The sequence below is a fragment of the Perca flavescens genome, chromosome 8 (genome assembly GCF_004354835.1).
Source record: "Perca flavescens isolate YP-PL-M2 chromosome 8, PFLA_1.0, whole genome shotgun sequence".
Lineage (NCBI taxonomy): Eukaryota > Metazoa > Chordata > Actinopteri > Perciformes > Percidae > Perca > Perca flavescens.
The window spans coordinates 14,430,974-14,448,934 of NC_041338.1; the positions used below are offsets into that span (position 1 = coordinate 14,430,974).

General features: G+C 40.4%; 1 protein-coding gene across 4 annotated transcripts in view; it reads left to right on the forward strand.

Annotated features, from left to right (window-relative positions):
- Positions 1–17,961, forward strand: part of b4galnt4a (beta-1,4-N-acetyl-galactosaminyl transferase 4a) — a 147,973-nt gene that overhangs the window by 123,343 nt on the left and 6,669 nt on the right. For all 4 annotated transcript variants that reach the window (XM_028584462.1, XM_028584464.1, XM_028584465.1 and 1 more), the window contains 4 exons: positions 1,019–1,097; positions 14,496–14,562; positions 16,950–17,114; positions 17,442–17,551. In XM_028584462.1, the coding sequence (XP_028440263.1) occupies positions 1,019–1,097; positions 14,496–14,562; positions 16,950–17,114; positions 17,442–17,551 (421 nt within the window). The remainder of the gene's footprint in view (positions 1–1,018; positions 1,098–14,495; positions 14,563–16,949; positions 17,115–17,441; positions 17,552–17,961) is intronic.

Here is a 17,961-nt window from a genome sequence, read left to right on the forward strand (position 1 = left end):
ACAGACTTCATCAAAGAAGATGAACTTGTGTTTGTTTCAGGAGACAGACAGGAGGGAGAAAGGGGACCATCACAGAAAGAGAAAAGAAAACATAAACAAAGACAGAAAGTGAACAGTAAAAAAAAAAAAACATCAAGCCGTCCCATATCGTATTGAATTTCAGAGCACATGAAAATGGAGGAGCCGAACGGCTCCAAAGTTCAGAGTAGCAAATGCTTCACAAATTGCCCTGCTGAGGAAAACCGAATGAACATGATCTTATTTGTAGCAATTATATTTGATCAGATACAGGGCCATTTTATCCTTAACTGAATAGGTGCATTTATACACTTTGGATGATTTTAGAGAGAGAGAGCCAGAGAGAGTTTTGAGAGCTAATGATGTGTGGAGCAGTGCTCTGGTGTCTCTCATTCAGCAGCAGATGCTGGCCTATTATGTGAGATGGGTTTTTGATAGGAAAAAAGCATTGCCACTCGGTTTGTGTGTTTCATCAGTGTGTGGAATAACATACGCAAAACTTCAAATCAGATCTTTACCCAGTCTAACCAGGAGTTCCAGAGAAATACTGGAGCCTGTGTGAGTGTAAAATGTTGATTTATGTGGAGCATTGATTTTCTTCCTCACCGTCTCAGAAGGAGTGTTTTACTCAGGACCCGAGGCTGATAATATCCCCGCTCACTGCCCTCTCTTTTGCCATCTTGCCTGTAGCACCAATTTGTATTCTAGGCTAATAATCTGGTCCAGTTGACTTATGCTTTTATCACTATTCTATGCTTTTAAAGTCAAACTGTTTACCTTACTTTACTGCAGTCTCATTAAACGCTGTTATACATTTTAATTGTTAGTGACCCAAAGTTGCTCACAGATGTATTTCTCATAGGTCTCCTCCACACAATAACAGTCAGTATGTTTTTATAAAGTGGAAGGAGCTGCTGTGGCTTATTTTAGAAGATAGATTATAGATATATATTTTTCCCATCAGGGTCAAATATCTAACAATAGCTCTCTCTTCCCTCAGCCTAATCTCGTCCAGACGATACTACTTTGAGATTCTCCACAAGCAGGATGACAAGGGCTCGGATCACGTGGAGGTTGGGGTAAGTGGACCCATCCGATCACGTGAGCTCACTTCCTCTTTTCTGCCTCTCCGTCTGCATCTCTTTTCCCTCCCAGTCGTTTCATTCTGGCAGACTCTTGGCATATGAAAATGGTGTCTTTGGAAAGCTTTCACCTTTCACTCGTGCCCTGTGTTTAACAGTGTTGGGAGTGGTGGCTGACCTGCTGACAATTGAAGGGAAACATTTGAAGTAGAAAGATCCCCTTTCCCTCCTTTGCTGTACATTACTCTGCATTTTCCTCCTTTTTCCATGGTCTCATCTGATCAAAACTGCATGCAATGAATGCCCTTGCACTGAATTTCCCTACCAGTGGTTTTAGAGCAACTTTTTCTCTTCTATTTTCTTTCTATTCCTCCATCTGTCATCCCACTCCTCCATCTTACACTCCCACTGCGCTTCTCATTGGTTTTTCCTCCCTCTGTATCTTTGTTCTGTACTTCTTCTTCTCTAACTTTTCGTGTTCCCTACCGTTCGCTTCCACTCTCCTCTGCACCATTTCTCTCTCAGTAGTTGTGTTCTGCACCTCAGGCAAAGCTCAGAGATGAGTGGGGCTTAATTTCTAGATGAAGTTTCAAACTAGAGCCCACACGCCTCTTCTGAGCCTGTACTTTGAGTGGGAGGGCAGATGAAAATACGAGATCACTGGTGTGTGTGTGTGTGTGTGTGTGTGTGTGTGTGTGTGTGTGTGTGTGTGTGTGTGTGTGGAATGAATCTCTTAACAAGCCCCAGGTCATCACCATCATGGTGACCATGATCATCAGCAGAGCAGCAGCAGTACTGCTGGAGTTGCTCTCTTGCTTCACAAAACTGCACTGTCATTTCTGCACCCTGAAGGTTAATCATTTCTTGCTTCTTTCCCAGTCTACCTTTATCCCCCGCAAACTCTGTCGAGTGCCTCTGGCTAATTTCCTCTCCATATATTTCTGTCGTCCTATTAGTTCTTGTTAGTTTCTTCCTGGCTTTGTGTGTGTCCACACAAAGCCATATATATATATATATATATATATATATATATATATATATATATATATATATATATATATATGTGTGTATGTATGTATGTGTATGTATGTATGTGTATGTATGTATGTGTATATATGTATATGTGTGTGTATGTATATGTGTGTGTATATATGTGTATATATATATGTGTGTATATATATGTGTGTATATATATATGTATATATATATGTGTGTATACAGTATCTCACAAAAGTGAGTACACCCCTCACATTTTAGTAAATATTTCATTATATCTTTTAATGGGGTACTTTACATAAGATCATCTCTCAATGCAAATCAAACCAGCTATTAGGCTAACTGAAATAAAACCATGCCAATCTCTAGGTATGGTGAAGGGTATGTGATGATGTGGGGCTATTTTAATTCCAAAGGCCAAGGGAACTTTATCAGGATGCATAGTATCCTGGATCCATGAAATAACTGGCCTTTAAAAATAAACATCTGCCTGCCTCTATGGGAATTTAACATAGGAGTGTACTCACTTTTGTTGCCAGCGGTTTAGACATTAATGGCTGTGTGTTGAGTTATTTTGAGGGGACAGCACATTTACACTGTTATACAAGATGTACACTTAACACTTTACATTGTAGCAAAGTGTAATTTCTTCAGTGTTGTCCCATTAAAAGATATAATGAAATATTTACTAAAATGTGAGGGGTGTACTCACTTTTGTGAGATACTGTATATACTGGTACTAAACTTTCTTTAACTATATTTTATTTTTTCAACTTTTATTAGTCACAAACACAATCATATGCAGTACAACAAGCAGTGAAATGCTTCTGCGCCTATGTCTCCAGAAAGCAACTAACAGAGAATACTATAGAATATTATAGAATAAAAATAAAGTAAAAATCTTTTACAAAGAGATACAGTGAAGTTTAGAAAAATGACAAACGAGCAGTGAAACAATAAAACCGTATGCACTCTTACTTTTCTGTGTTTCTCTTGTGTCTCTCAAACCTTCAGTCTGTTCAGTGTTATTCAGAGTGGCTGCTCCTGGATCCCAGTTTTAAGAAAGGTGTTGACAGGGTGATGTGAGGAACACCATGCTGATGTGTGTGTGTGTGTGTGTGTGTGTGTGTGTGTGTGTGTGTGTGTGTGAGAGAGAGAGAGAGAGAGAGAGTGAGAGAGAGAGTGTGTGACACTTGGGCCTTCAGTCTAGCTTGATAATGGTAAAGCTGGTCACACAGGCTGTATGAAATGACCTGTTAGTGGCAGGCCTCCAAAGTACTATACTGTTGCTGTGCGGTGTTGTGGGTCATTGATGTGGGTGTGTTATGATCATTCTGCTGATGATGTGCATGTGTGACTAATAAATTACAGCCCATGACGGCCACATCCCAGTGGCAAACAAATTAAACTTTATTTGGAGAGCCTCTGTAGAGGACAAACAGACTGAGTTGGTGAGATACACAGTAAGTAAGTAAGTAACACTTTATTTACATAGCACTTATAAAAACACGCAGTTACAAAGGGCTTCACACACATGCACAATACATATGAATAAATGAATAAAAAGAAACATGAATTACAAAATACTAATTAAATTTAGAATACAGCATAATTGGGGTGTAGCCCTTTACACAAAGGCTAAATTATAAAGGTGGGTTTTTAAAAGACGCTTAAAAAGTCCAGAGATTCAGCAGCCCTGACAGACTGACGGAGAAGACTCCAGAGGGTTGGAGCTAAAATGGCAACGGCACGATCACCTTTGGTTTTGTAGTTGGAGCGAGGAATAGATCAAGACCAAGGTTCGAGGATCTGCGTGTAGTGGAATGAGGATCAAGGAGCTCAGAAATGTAATTGGGCGTGAAAGGTCATGTAATGGTTTGAAGGTAACCAACAGTGTGGAGGTTGGGGTTCTGGAGCTGGATGGTGCTCATACCACTATTGCACACTCCTCATTGATTTCAATGAGACAACTGCATTGGCACAGTGTAATTCTAGTTTGTATCTCATTCTCATCAAGAGGGACGATAAAAATGATTGTCGTTGGAATAACTAATCAAACCTGCATTTGTTGTAAACACACCATTGGCATATTATTACCTTCTAAAGTTCATTTGGCGAAAAAATTATAGCATACAACCTACACATCCAGCAGACAGGGAGCAACGTCGGCTTTAATTTAGAGTCATGTTTCTGGCGACCTGATGAATGTAGGTTCAATATTCACTCTCCTTTTAGCTCTGTTTTGGTTTTCACAACTCCCAAGGTGAACATCTGTCTCTTTAGCTGCTAAATGCTCCACTATATATGTTCACTAGCTTGTCGCAAACTTTGTCTGCCTACCGTTCTGGCCAGGTAGTGTACAGTCTGTTTCTTAAAACTTTCACACTAAATATGGCTGCCTGCTATGGCTGAGAGCAGGTTTAATGAGAATGGAGATAGTGAGCCAAAACATTGAAGTTGCAGGTCAAACTAAAATGAGCTGAAAGACGATAAAGCGCTCCGTAGAACTGTGGGCAACTGCAGAGTTAGCGATCATTCACTCGTTTGTCACTACAACTAACCCCGATCACATTGCTCATAATCTTTTTTAGGCTGTCAATATGACAGTGTTGATTAGAGCAGCCTTAAAATGGATAATACATGCATACATTATTTCAACCTGACTACCTGGATCATATTTAATCATCTCACTGGTACCTATAGCAGCATACCAACAAAATACAGACCCTTGCATTGTTATTACTGTTTTGACTCCATATGTATTAGAGCAGGGGTCTTCAACGTTTTTTAGGCCAAGGACCCCTCAGCTGAAAAAGAGACGGAGCAGGGACCTTACTTTATATTGTATAAAATGTATGTTGTAATGTTAAATGTGCACATTGAATCTTTAAGATTAACTGTATCTGTGGATTGCTACCTCACCTATAGTCTATCATCAATGTTGGAGAGCCTCTGTAGAGGACAAACAGACTGAGTTGGTGAGATACACAGTAAGTAAATAAGTAACACTTTATTTCTATAGCACTTATAAAAACATGCAGTTACAAAGGGCTTCACTGACATGCACAATACATATGAATAAATGAATAAAAAGAAACATGAATTACAAAATACTAATTATTTTGTAATAAAACAGCAACTCTGAGGACCCGCTAGGGGTCCAGGACCCCCTGTTGAAGATGTCTGTATTAGAGGAGACACATAGCTGTCTACAGCTTCCCTGGGTAGACAGTGGAAGGGTTGACCATCACACGGGGAACTGGCCCTTTTAAAATGGAAGAAAAGGGTGCAGGTGCTAATATATACACATCGTTTTTCATACTAGCAAGTCAGATTAATGGCGTTGAAACCAAAGGTTCTTTCTACCGCGTGGTACTTCTCTTTCAAATCATCCAGAAGAGTGTTTATGTGATTGTCTGAAATCCTTCTCTTTGTCTCCCCACCACCCCCCACCCTCATCCAACTACTCATGAGGCCATCAAAGTGGGTTTGTACTTGTAGAAACAATTTAATGAAGCGTATAAAAGTCATGCAGCAAATCAAGATAGTGTGCAGGAATGTGTGCATGTGTGTATGCTGCGCTGTCTTAGTTAGGCCCCTGTGTGTGATTTAACAGCGGAATACATTTCACACCTTGACAAAAATAGCAGATTTACCGTGACCGGCCCACAACAGCATAAGCCCAGGGCTCACATAAATCCGCAGAAACCCAGGCACTCATTTGTTAAAGAGCAGATAGCGTTGGATGCACAGCTCTTTCTTCTGTGTTCGGTGCCAAGCTGTGATTGCATGGTCAAAGGTGGGCTGTTCCTTTGGGAAAGTAATTGTTTAGCAGTGCTTGTTATATAGAAATAAAAGGGTGGAAATATCAGATACACAAGCGCACTCTGAAAGTTACATTTTTGCAAGAGAGAGAGCCCTTGTTCTCTCTATGTTAGCCTCTTTCTTTCCCGTGTGAAGGAATTAGGGAGAATTGCTGCAGGAAGGCGGAACATAGACAGCATTAGAGACCAAAAGGGACAGGTTAGAAATAACCTGTGCCTTTCCTAAGGGGATGGAAAAAAAATGAATGTGTATGCATGAAGAGCAGGTTAATGAATGACAAGAGTGTTGAGTTGTTAGGACGAGTAGAAGTTACTAAACCTGCACTCTGACTGAACCTTTCCACTTATACGCTCTGCGTCAATGTTTTTCTTCAATTAACTTCAAATAAACTCTCTTCAGAGTGATGACTGTTTTTTTTGTTTAATGGATTACATAAGATGAAAGAAGACTTGTGATTTTCTTAAATGTCATCTGGATCTTTGTCGGTGACACACAGGACCTTTCCACTAGCCTAACGGAAAACATTTCTTGCTTCGCCATGTGACAGAATGAAGGAAAGTGTTGGCCATTAAACGGTGTGATTGAGGGGAGGAGGGAGTGGGAGAAAGAAGAGAAGAAAGTCACGCCTTAATTAGTAATGGCAACTTTATGGAGAGGCATGGGTGTTGGATTTAAATGCAGGATTTTAATGGCCCCGTTTTATCACTCCTGCCAGACAAAGTCTCAAACTGCTGACCAATTAATACACACACAACCATGTATGCATACACACTCGCCCTCTCACGCACACCCATGTACTGCAACCCCCACAGACTCACGGGTGTATTCACTCAGGCACATCCATACACCCATGCACACACAGGCTAGTCAACATCTGCCCGCCACTTTCCCTCCTCAATATAAATCAGTAGTGGCCTGTGCGACCTGGAGCCAGCTGTTAAAGTATTTTGTGTGTGTCGTTTTACTTTGGAAATAATTCAGCTTTCTCTCCGTTTCTTTACAGCTTCAACACCTTTTGGGGTTGACAGTTAGTTCAGCAGCTCTCAGACATACGGAGTCATATTTTTTGCCTCAGTGCACTTTTTCACTGCATTCTCCTTTATCTTTTCAAACACTTTTATTTCACTTTTTCTTATGGTCTTTTACCTCATTTACTTTGCTCTTTATCATTAACATGTACACTTTTGCTTTTATCCTTCCATCACACATTTTGAGATCCCAGATTAAGATGAAGGTTTGTGTTTGGTGGTCTTTTTTTAGCAATTTACATGGTCTCGCCTTTTGCCAGCCACAATATGGCCATGTCAGTTTTTTTATTTGCACCTCAATTCCAAATGCTTATGCATATACGTGGATATGAAAAACCTGGACAACCTGAAAAACACCAGCATTAACCTTTACCTCATCAACAATCACTTTTCAATGACATGGGATGCTTTAACTGCTGCGTTCTTTGTCCTTTTATCCTCTAGAGGGCATCATCAACGTCTGTCAACTGTCATGATTGAAGGGTGATCATCCAGTCTCTCCGTCTCTTATGAGGATAAAAAGACATTGGCACAAATTCTCATTGGGTATCTCTTCTCGTAATCCAGAAGATCTCATCATATAACAAAATATTATTCTCATTCATGTTATTCCCATTCGTAAAAAACACTGGCCAATACTACGGGCAATATAAAGCCATAAGTAGGCTAATGTTCGTATCTTTATTCATGTCTTTCATGCCAACGCTTTTTTTTGTCATCATGCAGATTTGATCAGACGCTTCCCAAAGAACACTGTCCCACACATGACGTACCGTTTAAACATTAAAAAGGAAGCTACATAGTGTGCTGTCACCCACAGTCATTGTGTCCTTGTCATGTTAACTTTGATGTGCTTACATTATCTTTTATCCTGTCTTACCAAGTGCCTCTCTGTGCCACTGAATCTTACACAGACACTGCTTGTTATCTATGGGAAAGTATAATATTTGGTAATTTTGACTTAAGTAGTTTTGAATTTTAATAGCCTTGAGCATGTAGCCATTTCTCAGTATGTCGTATTTTTTTTATGTCTGGTGAGAAATGACCTGAAGATCACCCAGGCTTTTTTCCCCTGTTTGGCAGCTCCAGAGTACAGTTTTCATGTTCATTGCACTTTTCTGTTCATATTTCATTCATACATACATAAAAAATTCCGCCACACTGGTATTAGACATTCTGCTAATGGGTTTTATCATTAGATGATTTTTTTAATCTGCCAATGGCTGCACTAGTGTAATCATATCAAAGCAAATGTTTAGATGTTCAGTCAGCTCTGTGCTGTTGTGCTCACTTAGTCCAAAACCATCTATTTTATCTCTATTTGTATTCAGGTCAGGCAAGTCATTCCTTTGTTATCTCGTATCCAGTAAGCGTTATGTTGACCAAAGTACCTGCATGTCATATGTTTTAGTCATGTGGCTGCAGAGGAAACACATGGGGTTTTAAGAGGCGTCCTAGGACATTCTTCATATCCTGTAAGTTGAATCTAGTGAGTGTTAGTGTGACTAACTGGTTTCCCCTCAGAGCACACAGGGCATCGCTGTAAACGTACAGACTGCGTCACGCCAGTAATTGCCATGGATATTGGGCTCATTTGTCTTACTGACTGAAATGTCTGGTCTGGAGAGACTTTGGCTAATGTATAATTCAACGTAGAAAATAAAACACCCCATCACTGTATCCACCTCCTCATCTCTCCATGAATATTGCTCTTTCATCCCCAGGCAAGACATGATATGACATGAAAAACAAGCCACTGTTTTCATGCCAGTGTGACGGTGAATGGTGAGTGGCGTTTATCCACTAGCATGTAAGTGTTTAGGTCTGTTTAGTTGTCAATTGAAATAAGACCATAATCATTCATGAGCTTTATGCCCTTGTTTCCATGCTGTAGTTTTTGGTTAGCTTTTTTTTTGGGGGGGTAGGTTCTTTTTTGGTTCTTCTTTACTGTCTGCATCCTTTTCAACTTTCATTGTGTAAAGGTTCTACAACAGTATCAGCAGCGCATCAAAACACCCGCAGTCTTTTGTGTCTTCTGTGCTCTGGGAGAAATCTGTCAGGAGTCTCTCCTCTCTGCTGCCAGGCGCCTGTCAGTGGGCAGCACCGTAGCTCCACGCTAGTCTTTTCATTAGTGCCCATGTTGAAATGCAAACTTTGTTTCTCTTCCTACCAAAGCTGCCATAACTTGTCTTGCAATGGAACCTTTTCTTGTCAATACTTATCTCACATATTTTCACAAATGTATTATTATTTAAAAGCAGGTCATAGGGGCACCCTGGTAGCTCACCTGGTTGAGGGTGCGCCTCATGTACAAAGGCTCAGTCCTTACCGCAGCGGCTGCAGGTTCAATTCCGACCCGTGTGCCTTTGCTGCATGTCATTCCCCCTCTCTCTCTCTCCTTTCCTGTCTTCAGCTTCCTGTCAATTAAATACCTAAAATGCCCCAAAAATAATCTTTAATAAAAAGAAAATCAGGTCTTGAATTGTGTATGTCTGATAAAAGCATGTCATGTAAAATATGAATGCTTTTTCACATTGACCCCAAAAGTTTGCATTCATTTTCTCAAAATATAGTGTGGGTTTGTGGAGTGAGCTAGATCTGCCAGAAGTCCTCCAGGTTTTTACAGCCTAGACACTATGTTTGTCTTTGTTTAGTAAAAACCACAGTAGGAACAGTGTTTCGGTGTTTTTGCAATGTTCCAAAACATGTAACACATATCAAATTACACAAAGGATTAATGGTAAAGCATCAGTAACTCAGTAACTTCTCCACTAGTTTTCCGGCAACCTCAAGAACAGGATAAGTTCCAGTTTTTGTAGATGTATAACATGTTAATTAATGAGCTTAGCTTTATGCTAAGCTAACAGATAGATAGATAGATAGATAGATAGATAGATAGATAGATAGATAGATAGATAGATAGATAGATAGATGGACTTTATTAATCCCACATTGGGAAATTAGTCTGTTACAAGCAGCAAGTAGCAAGTTACCAAGGACATACACAACACACGTGCTGTACTCACTCACGCACAAACCAAAAATAAAAGAAATATACTAGAAATAATAAATGACAAAAATAAGAGGAAATTTAACTACTGAAAAATACACTTGAATGAACAAGTGTAGAATAAAATTTACAACCTACATATATAGTATATATCACAAAATAAAAAAAATTATAATAGTAGATATTAAATATGAAGTGTCCAGTGTGCAAGTAGCATAATAGTGCAATATTGTGCTATGTGTGAGGTAATGACAGTGTTATCTCACACACAGCTGTGAATTGTTGTACATTTTTATGGAATGTGGCAGGAATGATTTCTTGTAGCGGTCAGTGCGACATCGAAGCTGGCTGCTGGAGGTAGCTTCATGTTTACCTTACAGACAAAGTGGTATCGATCTTGTCATCTAACTCTTTGCAATAAAAGCATATTTTGATGTCGAAGTATTACTTTAAGTATTCACAATTAATGTTAGTTGTCAAAAACGGCTCTGAATCAGATTACATAGAACATATTTTACACAGTTTCTGATCACACAAACTGTTGCTACATACAGTGTGTTTCTACGTATCAGGACTAGCTGCCACTTTCCTCTACACGTAGCCAAAGGAGAGAGAGATGAACACTCAAAGGTTATTAATGTGTACTCTCATTAGCTTGTTAGCTGTCACTTTAACTTTTTTGCACTACAACTACAGGGCATAATTCTTGGCTTATTAGCAACATGTTATTCTCAATGAAGTCACCGTTTCTACGGCCAAACAGTTGTCTGGCAACCGAGACACAAAGACAGGTCAACAAGAGTGCTTGTGCTGTGTTCTCCCCTTCATTCAAACTCAAAATGAGTGATCACAGACTAATAGTGGGTGAAGGAAGGTTTATAAGACTTATTAACTGTTCTGGCAATAGTGAGAACTGTGTCTCTTTCCTTCAACTCAGTAACAATCTCCACTTTATTCCTGTCCGGTGATTGTTTTGCACCTTGTCTCAGCAGTATATACTGTAGTGGACTTCAAGTGAACTTTCTATAACTCCATCTACAGAGATCCATCACCTCATGTGTTTGAGAAGGATTACAACAATACATATTGTCAAAAATGAGCCATATGTGTCAAACCCTGCAAGCCTCTCAAGTCAAAGCCCCAAAGCATTTTTTGGAGTCCACTTGCCGCTGTCTTATTCTCTCACTGCCCTGAAAACAAACAAGCCTTCCTGAAGCAATATTTGCCTCTTCTATCCCGTATCTAGCCATGGCCCACAGCTCAAGATCGTTTGTCTCTCAACTCAACTTTGACAGCTTGGATAATTCTGCATCTTATGTCTGTCAGCAACTATATTTATATCATCATATAGATCATATTACCAACCCAATTCAGTCCAACTGAAGATGTACATTTTGAAAGTGTCACAAATTAAGTAGTTTTATTTTTGACAAATGCCAAGTGATTTCCTTAAACAGCCAGCCACTGTAGTTTTGAAGCAAACATTACTTAAACAGGATCAAATAGTGCATTTGTTCAGGACTATTTTCAGCCATAGATTGATACACATTCGGTGCGCTAGTGAGTATTTACAGCTAACAGGACGGTGTATGTTTACCTAGCACGGCAGCTGGATTTTCACGATATCACAAGATCACGTGGGAATTGTGGGATCACATATCACACATCACACAAAAATCCATTTTGTCCGACTTTAAGTAATGTGTTTATGTCCGAGCAGCTTTGGGCCAAACTTCCTTTGAGTAGCTACTGGCAGCTACATGCGGGGTTTAGGTGTGTGTGATGGCCGCGACTGTTCGTTCATTCAAAACAACAATGGCGTGCGTGATAGACAGATGGTTCATCCAATCACCTGCCAGGTATTTTTTTTTGAAAGTGCCTTTCCTTTTCCAAACAGTTTCCAATGACGGCTTCTCAGATGGTTCTGTTTTAACAAACAATCCGGCTTGTCAGGTTAGGTGTAAATGGAATCGACTCAAAATTAACTACAGTGACCTTCTTCGTGGTACGAAGGAACGTGTCATCCAGTGCAAACAGTGCATGTGGCTCATTAATGTGTCTTTAATAGTTTTTTGGACAACAATGGAGCTCTACATCAGACTTTCACTACGCAGGCTTTTTAGTAGGATAAATTAATTGTCCGTTTTGGTCTTTTGACTGGATTTCTTCCCAAAAAGTACAATTTTATATCACCTGCCATGCTTAAATCTTGCATAGTCCTCAACATTTAGAAAGTGGTTAATGTGGCAACTGCAGTGACATTAATAGCAATTTACGGGTAGTCCTGCCCTCATAATATCAGTGTAACTGTAAAGGGGGTTCTGTTCTGAATGACCATGTAAGCTCATCCAACCTACCTTGTATAAATTAAGGTTAAATAAATAAATAACTACGGTGAAGTCCCAGTCTCTTCCTGCTTTTTCCCTCAGGCAAGTGTCATCAGGCTTGTTAACATCTGTCTTGTTCCGCTTTCTCTGCCACTGACTTTTCTCTGTTTACCACTTTACCAATTTGGGCTTTAAGCCGGGTGGGAACGCAAGTGAGACAGAAAGAGAGAGAGAACAGATAGAAACCACGCAGTGAACCTCTGTCCTTTATTGAACAAATGGACATGGACAGCAGCTGGACAGCATTTGTCTAGTTGAAGCTGCCTGATTCGATTCACCTTTATTCCCTTTATTCCCTTGAAAAATCAGGACAGGACTGTGAGACCACTATATGGAAGTGTTTTCTTTCTGTTAATGTTATTGGACCTGAAATCTGAATTGATTTTTACGTATACTGGCAAAGGTCAGGTAGTTTCATTATGTCATTACCTCTTATGTGTCACATCAGCAAAACAACTTCATATCCATAGTGCCTTAGGCTTTGGAGCAGCCAATTGAATGGTAGGAAACAAACACTACAGCAGCCAGCAGTCAGCTCTCTCAGAAGCAATAAACTCCTAATCATCAAGGAATAAAAAAGAACCTGCGTCTGAGAGACAAACTACATGTGCGTGCACGTATGTTTGCTGTTTTCAGTAGCCTTTCATTGCATCGGGTGGAGACTTCCAACATGCGGGTGAAGTGTGAACCAAGTGAACCCCTCAACATGGAACCAGAGGGAAACTGTGTGTGTGTGTGTGTGTGTGTGTGTGTGTGTGTGTGTGCGTGCGTGCCTCCAGCGGGCAATGAACACACCCACTTTTGGGCAGCTGAATGAAAACAATATCAAAACCTCATATGTCACTGGGTGGCCCAAGAATGATAAAATGTGATGAAACAACACTGCTGACTGCCCATTGTCATTTTGCTCTGCGGTTGGTACTTTTTATTATTTTCCCTTGGATATTGATTTTCTTTCCTCTCTGTTGAACTTGTGGGGCCAGTGAGCAGGCCTCTGCTTCTTCCTGCTGCTCCGTGTCAACACTATTTCACAGCGGACACACCTGTACACACACACACACACACACACAAAACATTGTTTTTAATATTCAAGTCAAATTTGGGATGGTTGAACTCTGACTTGTGGTTTGTAGTGTAATTCGGCTGTGAGTGAAACTACACCTGTTAAGTTACCACTCATATGTGGTCTCCACTTTTTTGTCCTTCCTTGAGTCAGGTTTTGACAGCCGTCTGCCTTGTCCTTGAAGCCAATCACCCTGAAATAATAACACAATGCTGAGGCCTTGGGTGGCCTGCTGAGCCGCTCCCTGCTGCTGCTGCTCAGCATGATGTCGCACTGTGTCCTTGTTGTTCTTTTATATACGTGCACTTGTTTGGCCGTGTGTGCCTTTGTGTTCATTTGTCAGCATTGTGTGTGGAGGATCAGCAGACAATATAGATATTGTGCAAAACAAATCTTGGATTGGGCTTTTACATTTAGCAATCTGTGCTGCATGAATGACAAAACAGTTCATGTGTGTGTATATGCGTGTTTGTTTTGCATATACATGTGGAGGCATTTGCGTGAGCCTAAGGAGGGTGTTTATATTTGTATTCTCAACCCGAGGGTTGGAAAATGACCTGTCTCCTGTGATTATATCCTGGGTAACCAGAAGTGACGTGGTAATTGTGAAATCTATTTTAAAAGAATTGTAGCTTCTCTCTCTCTTTCTCTCTTTATTTCTCTCCTCATGCTTCTTTCTGTTTTCAGGTCATTACTAGATCTTCCTCTTCACGCCTACTTGTCACGGCTCTGTTCTCCCTCTGCTCACAGTCTATTTTCTCAGTTTTTTTAGTTTTTTTTTTTTGCTTGTTTGCTCATACCTCCCTCCCTTCCTTACCCCTTACAGCCTCAGGTTTCTTGTTCTCTGTTCACACGTTTTCCCCCCTTCTGCTTCCTCCCTTCCCTATCTGGCTAAGTGTGTTTATACAAAAACCCAGCATCAGATCGATCCTGTGATGTTGCTAATATCAATAGCACCGGGAGTGTCACAGTTTAGCCTGTTAAACAGTGATGGACGATTTCTGCTCACCTTATACTTCCCACATGTTGACATTTAGTTTCCTTCTCTCAGTCACCCCTTTTCTCTCCCTTTGCTTTCACACACAGTGGCGTCCGTTCCTCCCTGGTCTGAAATATGAAGTGATAGACTCAGCCTACATCTCCCTGTACACAGGTAAGAGCTGCATGAAAAGCGGTTCTGTCATCTTATCTTGGAAATGAAATAAACTTCATGATGAATTTTAAAATGGACTTGACTGGCTAGGATACACATGTGAATCTTTAACGATAGAGACGTATTTCTGTCTCTTTTTAGCCGAGAGCTTGCCAACTAGAAACAGGAAATGGTGCTATAAAACTAACTTCATTAGTCTAGTCTGGTATCGATCAGTAGTTTAATGTCAGAGAATCGGCCTTTTTTGAACCAATATGTGCTTCTTTCTTCTCCATCAAACAAACTTCCATTTATTGTCTAAAACTTACGGCTTAAAACTTTTTCCCTTATTTCCTATTTAGTTTCTTCTCATAGGGAAGCTGCAGTTTGTCGCTTTGAGAGCATGGCATGTCGTCTCTATGTCAGGCCAAAGAGAAGATACAGAATGTAATAGAATCTATTTTTCCTCCATAGGTGCCATTCGTAGCAAAGATGAGAGCACCAGCTCCCGAGTAGATGTCTATCCTCAATAGCTCCAAGAATAGCAGTGTGTCACAGGGATTCAGTATCTTTAACAAAGGAATATGCCAGCTGCACAGAGAATGATGTGTGGAGTTGTCATTATGGGCAAAGCTGCAGGTTGCTATGGATGTATGCCTTCTTGTTAACGAAAGGCTACGGCAGTGAAGGAGGCCTTGTACAGTATATGAGGTCAACTGCTGGATTCAAACATTACCATCTCCTCATCTGTCTCCCTCCACCCATCCATCCCTACTTCTCCCTGTATGTCATGCTCTCTATCTTACTGGGTTTCTCCGTTCTCTCACTGTGGAAAGTATTTGATATTCATTCCCGTTTGACAGAGAGAAACATGCATAGGCTTTCCCAGTGATACATGTGGTTGGCTTTCAATTAACATCGTGTGTTGTAGCGCTTAATACGATTTTTCAGTTCATGGCCAAACTATGAGCCACATTCTCATCACCTCAACAACAAACTGTACGTCCATACATATTTTGAATGTGAAGTGATTTTTAACTAACTTTTTCTGCTCATATTAATTCTCTGGAAAACTAGGAATAATTGTGCCAAACTGGTACTGTACAGTGCATTTGTTTTACTATCCGTGTAAGCACTTACTGTATCTTGTAGACTTTTAAATTATTGAATATTTCCAGAATGTAGTATCTTATCCCGATGGTTTTCTCCATATCCATCTCCGTGGAAAAATAAAACTATAGACAGTTGTGTTATTGGATTTTTACAAATGAAAGGATCATTCACAGTATATCAAGGTAATTAATTGTTCATGGAACATAATATTTTAATTTGCAGGGCAGTTGAATACAGCTCCAAAATAATTCCTCAAGGTTTCTTGCCAAATACATCTCTTTAGTGGTGTGATATTATACCTTGGGTTGCACATACAGTAAAAGCGCAACCCAGATGGTAGCTGTTCATGAATTTACACCATCATACTCACATAGACATTTACTACAGAGACCAGGAATTGTAAGCACAAAAAATGAGCACAAAACTATAAAATTGTTGTCATATTTGCATGGTATATAATGTGGTTGATATCTGTACCATACATAAATAATGCTGTATTTTTTATTACAACCTGATTACATCTGTGCAACATGAAAGACATTAATCAGAAGTAAGAGAAGAAGAGTTGTGTTGTTTTCCTTGTTTGCTTCGTTTGAGGATTACAGTAACATGGATAATTGGTTAGTCTTGGCCAGGCTTGTGTGTAGTGTAAACCAGGTATGTGATCAACAGATGTCTTGTTGTTTGAAGAAAGGAAATCTAAAAAGAGGCTTTTGTTTGTGTACCGTGTGCGTACAGAGACACACACACACACACACACACACACACACACACACACACACACACACACACACACACACACACACACACACACACACACCAAATGTGCACACTCCACCCTCTGGAGGATAAAAATGATGCTGACCACCCTGTTAATTATAAAGCATTTCTCCCATCAGGCATTGCTCTTGACATGACATGCCATTAATCACAGATGCTCTCTCCTCCTTCCCTGCTATCGATTGGTATAATTATGACTCCGCTCTGCTCTGTATTTGTTTTTTTCCAACTTTTTTCTAATTCTCTCAATTCAGCTTGTGTTGCAGCTCTCCTCCTCTTCCTTTGTTTCCTTCCTCCCTGTCTCTTATTTCTCCCAATGCTTGACCTTTTCGTGGTCGGTAAAGATTTATGGTGACTGTGACACAAATAATGTGTAATTTTACTTCCAACGGCTAACAGAAAATGTGTCCAGCATTAAGATAATCAAAACAGAGAGTGAAATACTGTTCTCTCTGTTCCCCTTTACTACATCATCTCTGCCTCACTCTGTGTCTCTCTGTCTCTGTGTTTTTCAGACGAGTCCAATCTGAAGATGAACAGTGTGGACCACATCCCCCAGACCTTGGCCAGTCACATCCGTCTCCCAGAGGAGGCTCAGCACCAGGGTCTGGAGAGAGGTGGCATTCTGCAGCACGGAGCGGATATGCTGAAGCCGGACCCCAGGGACACCTTCTACAGCAGTAAATCTGCCCGTCATCGTTTCAGGCTGTCCCCTTTTTCTGTCCTCATCCTAATTTTGTGGCCTGTCTCTTTTTCTCTAAGTGAATGATTGACTGTCTGGCTAAAAGTATCTCTGGCTGTCAGTTTAGCTGTATTCAGACTGTAATTTCGTCTATCTGGCTATGTTCCATTTTTTGTGTGTTTTCCTCCTCGTTTTTGTTATTGCCCTGAACATCTTTCAGCTTTCTGACTCTTGGGTTTGTTGGTACCAGAATTCCATTTACATATTTGTTTGTACCTGATCTCAAATATTTACCTCCCCTTCTCTTATTCTCCTCTCTCCTCAGCTCCTATGATCGACCCCTCCCGACTGGAAAACGTTCTTCCGGCCTGTCTCTACTCTCCAACCTATGTCGTCAAAGATTTTCCCATCGCCAGATACCAGGGCCTCCAATTTGTAAGTCACCTCCCCTTTGAGTCAGAAAAAGACCCACCGCTCAGGATGTGTGATGATTTTTTAGTGTGTGTCAGTATGTGTGAGTTCTTACCAAAATTAGACCTCTGGCAGCAAGTCCCACCAGCGGCCCTTTGCTGTATGTCATTCCCCCTCTCTATCCCCTTTTCGGTCTTCAGCTGTCCTATCAATAAAGGCCAAAAATTATCGTAAAAAAATATATGACAGTATTATTTGAACCTGCTAAAAGTATCCCCTTACAGAGTCAGTGTAATAATCAACTGCACAGAGAACAAAAGAGCAGAGAAGCTAAGTCCATGCTGGTTTGGACTCTCCTGTTGTATCAAAACACAGGAAGCAGCTGGTAGATAGTGTTGAGCGCTGCTCCCCCCTTTAGGACAACAAGAGTTACT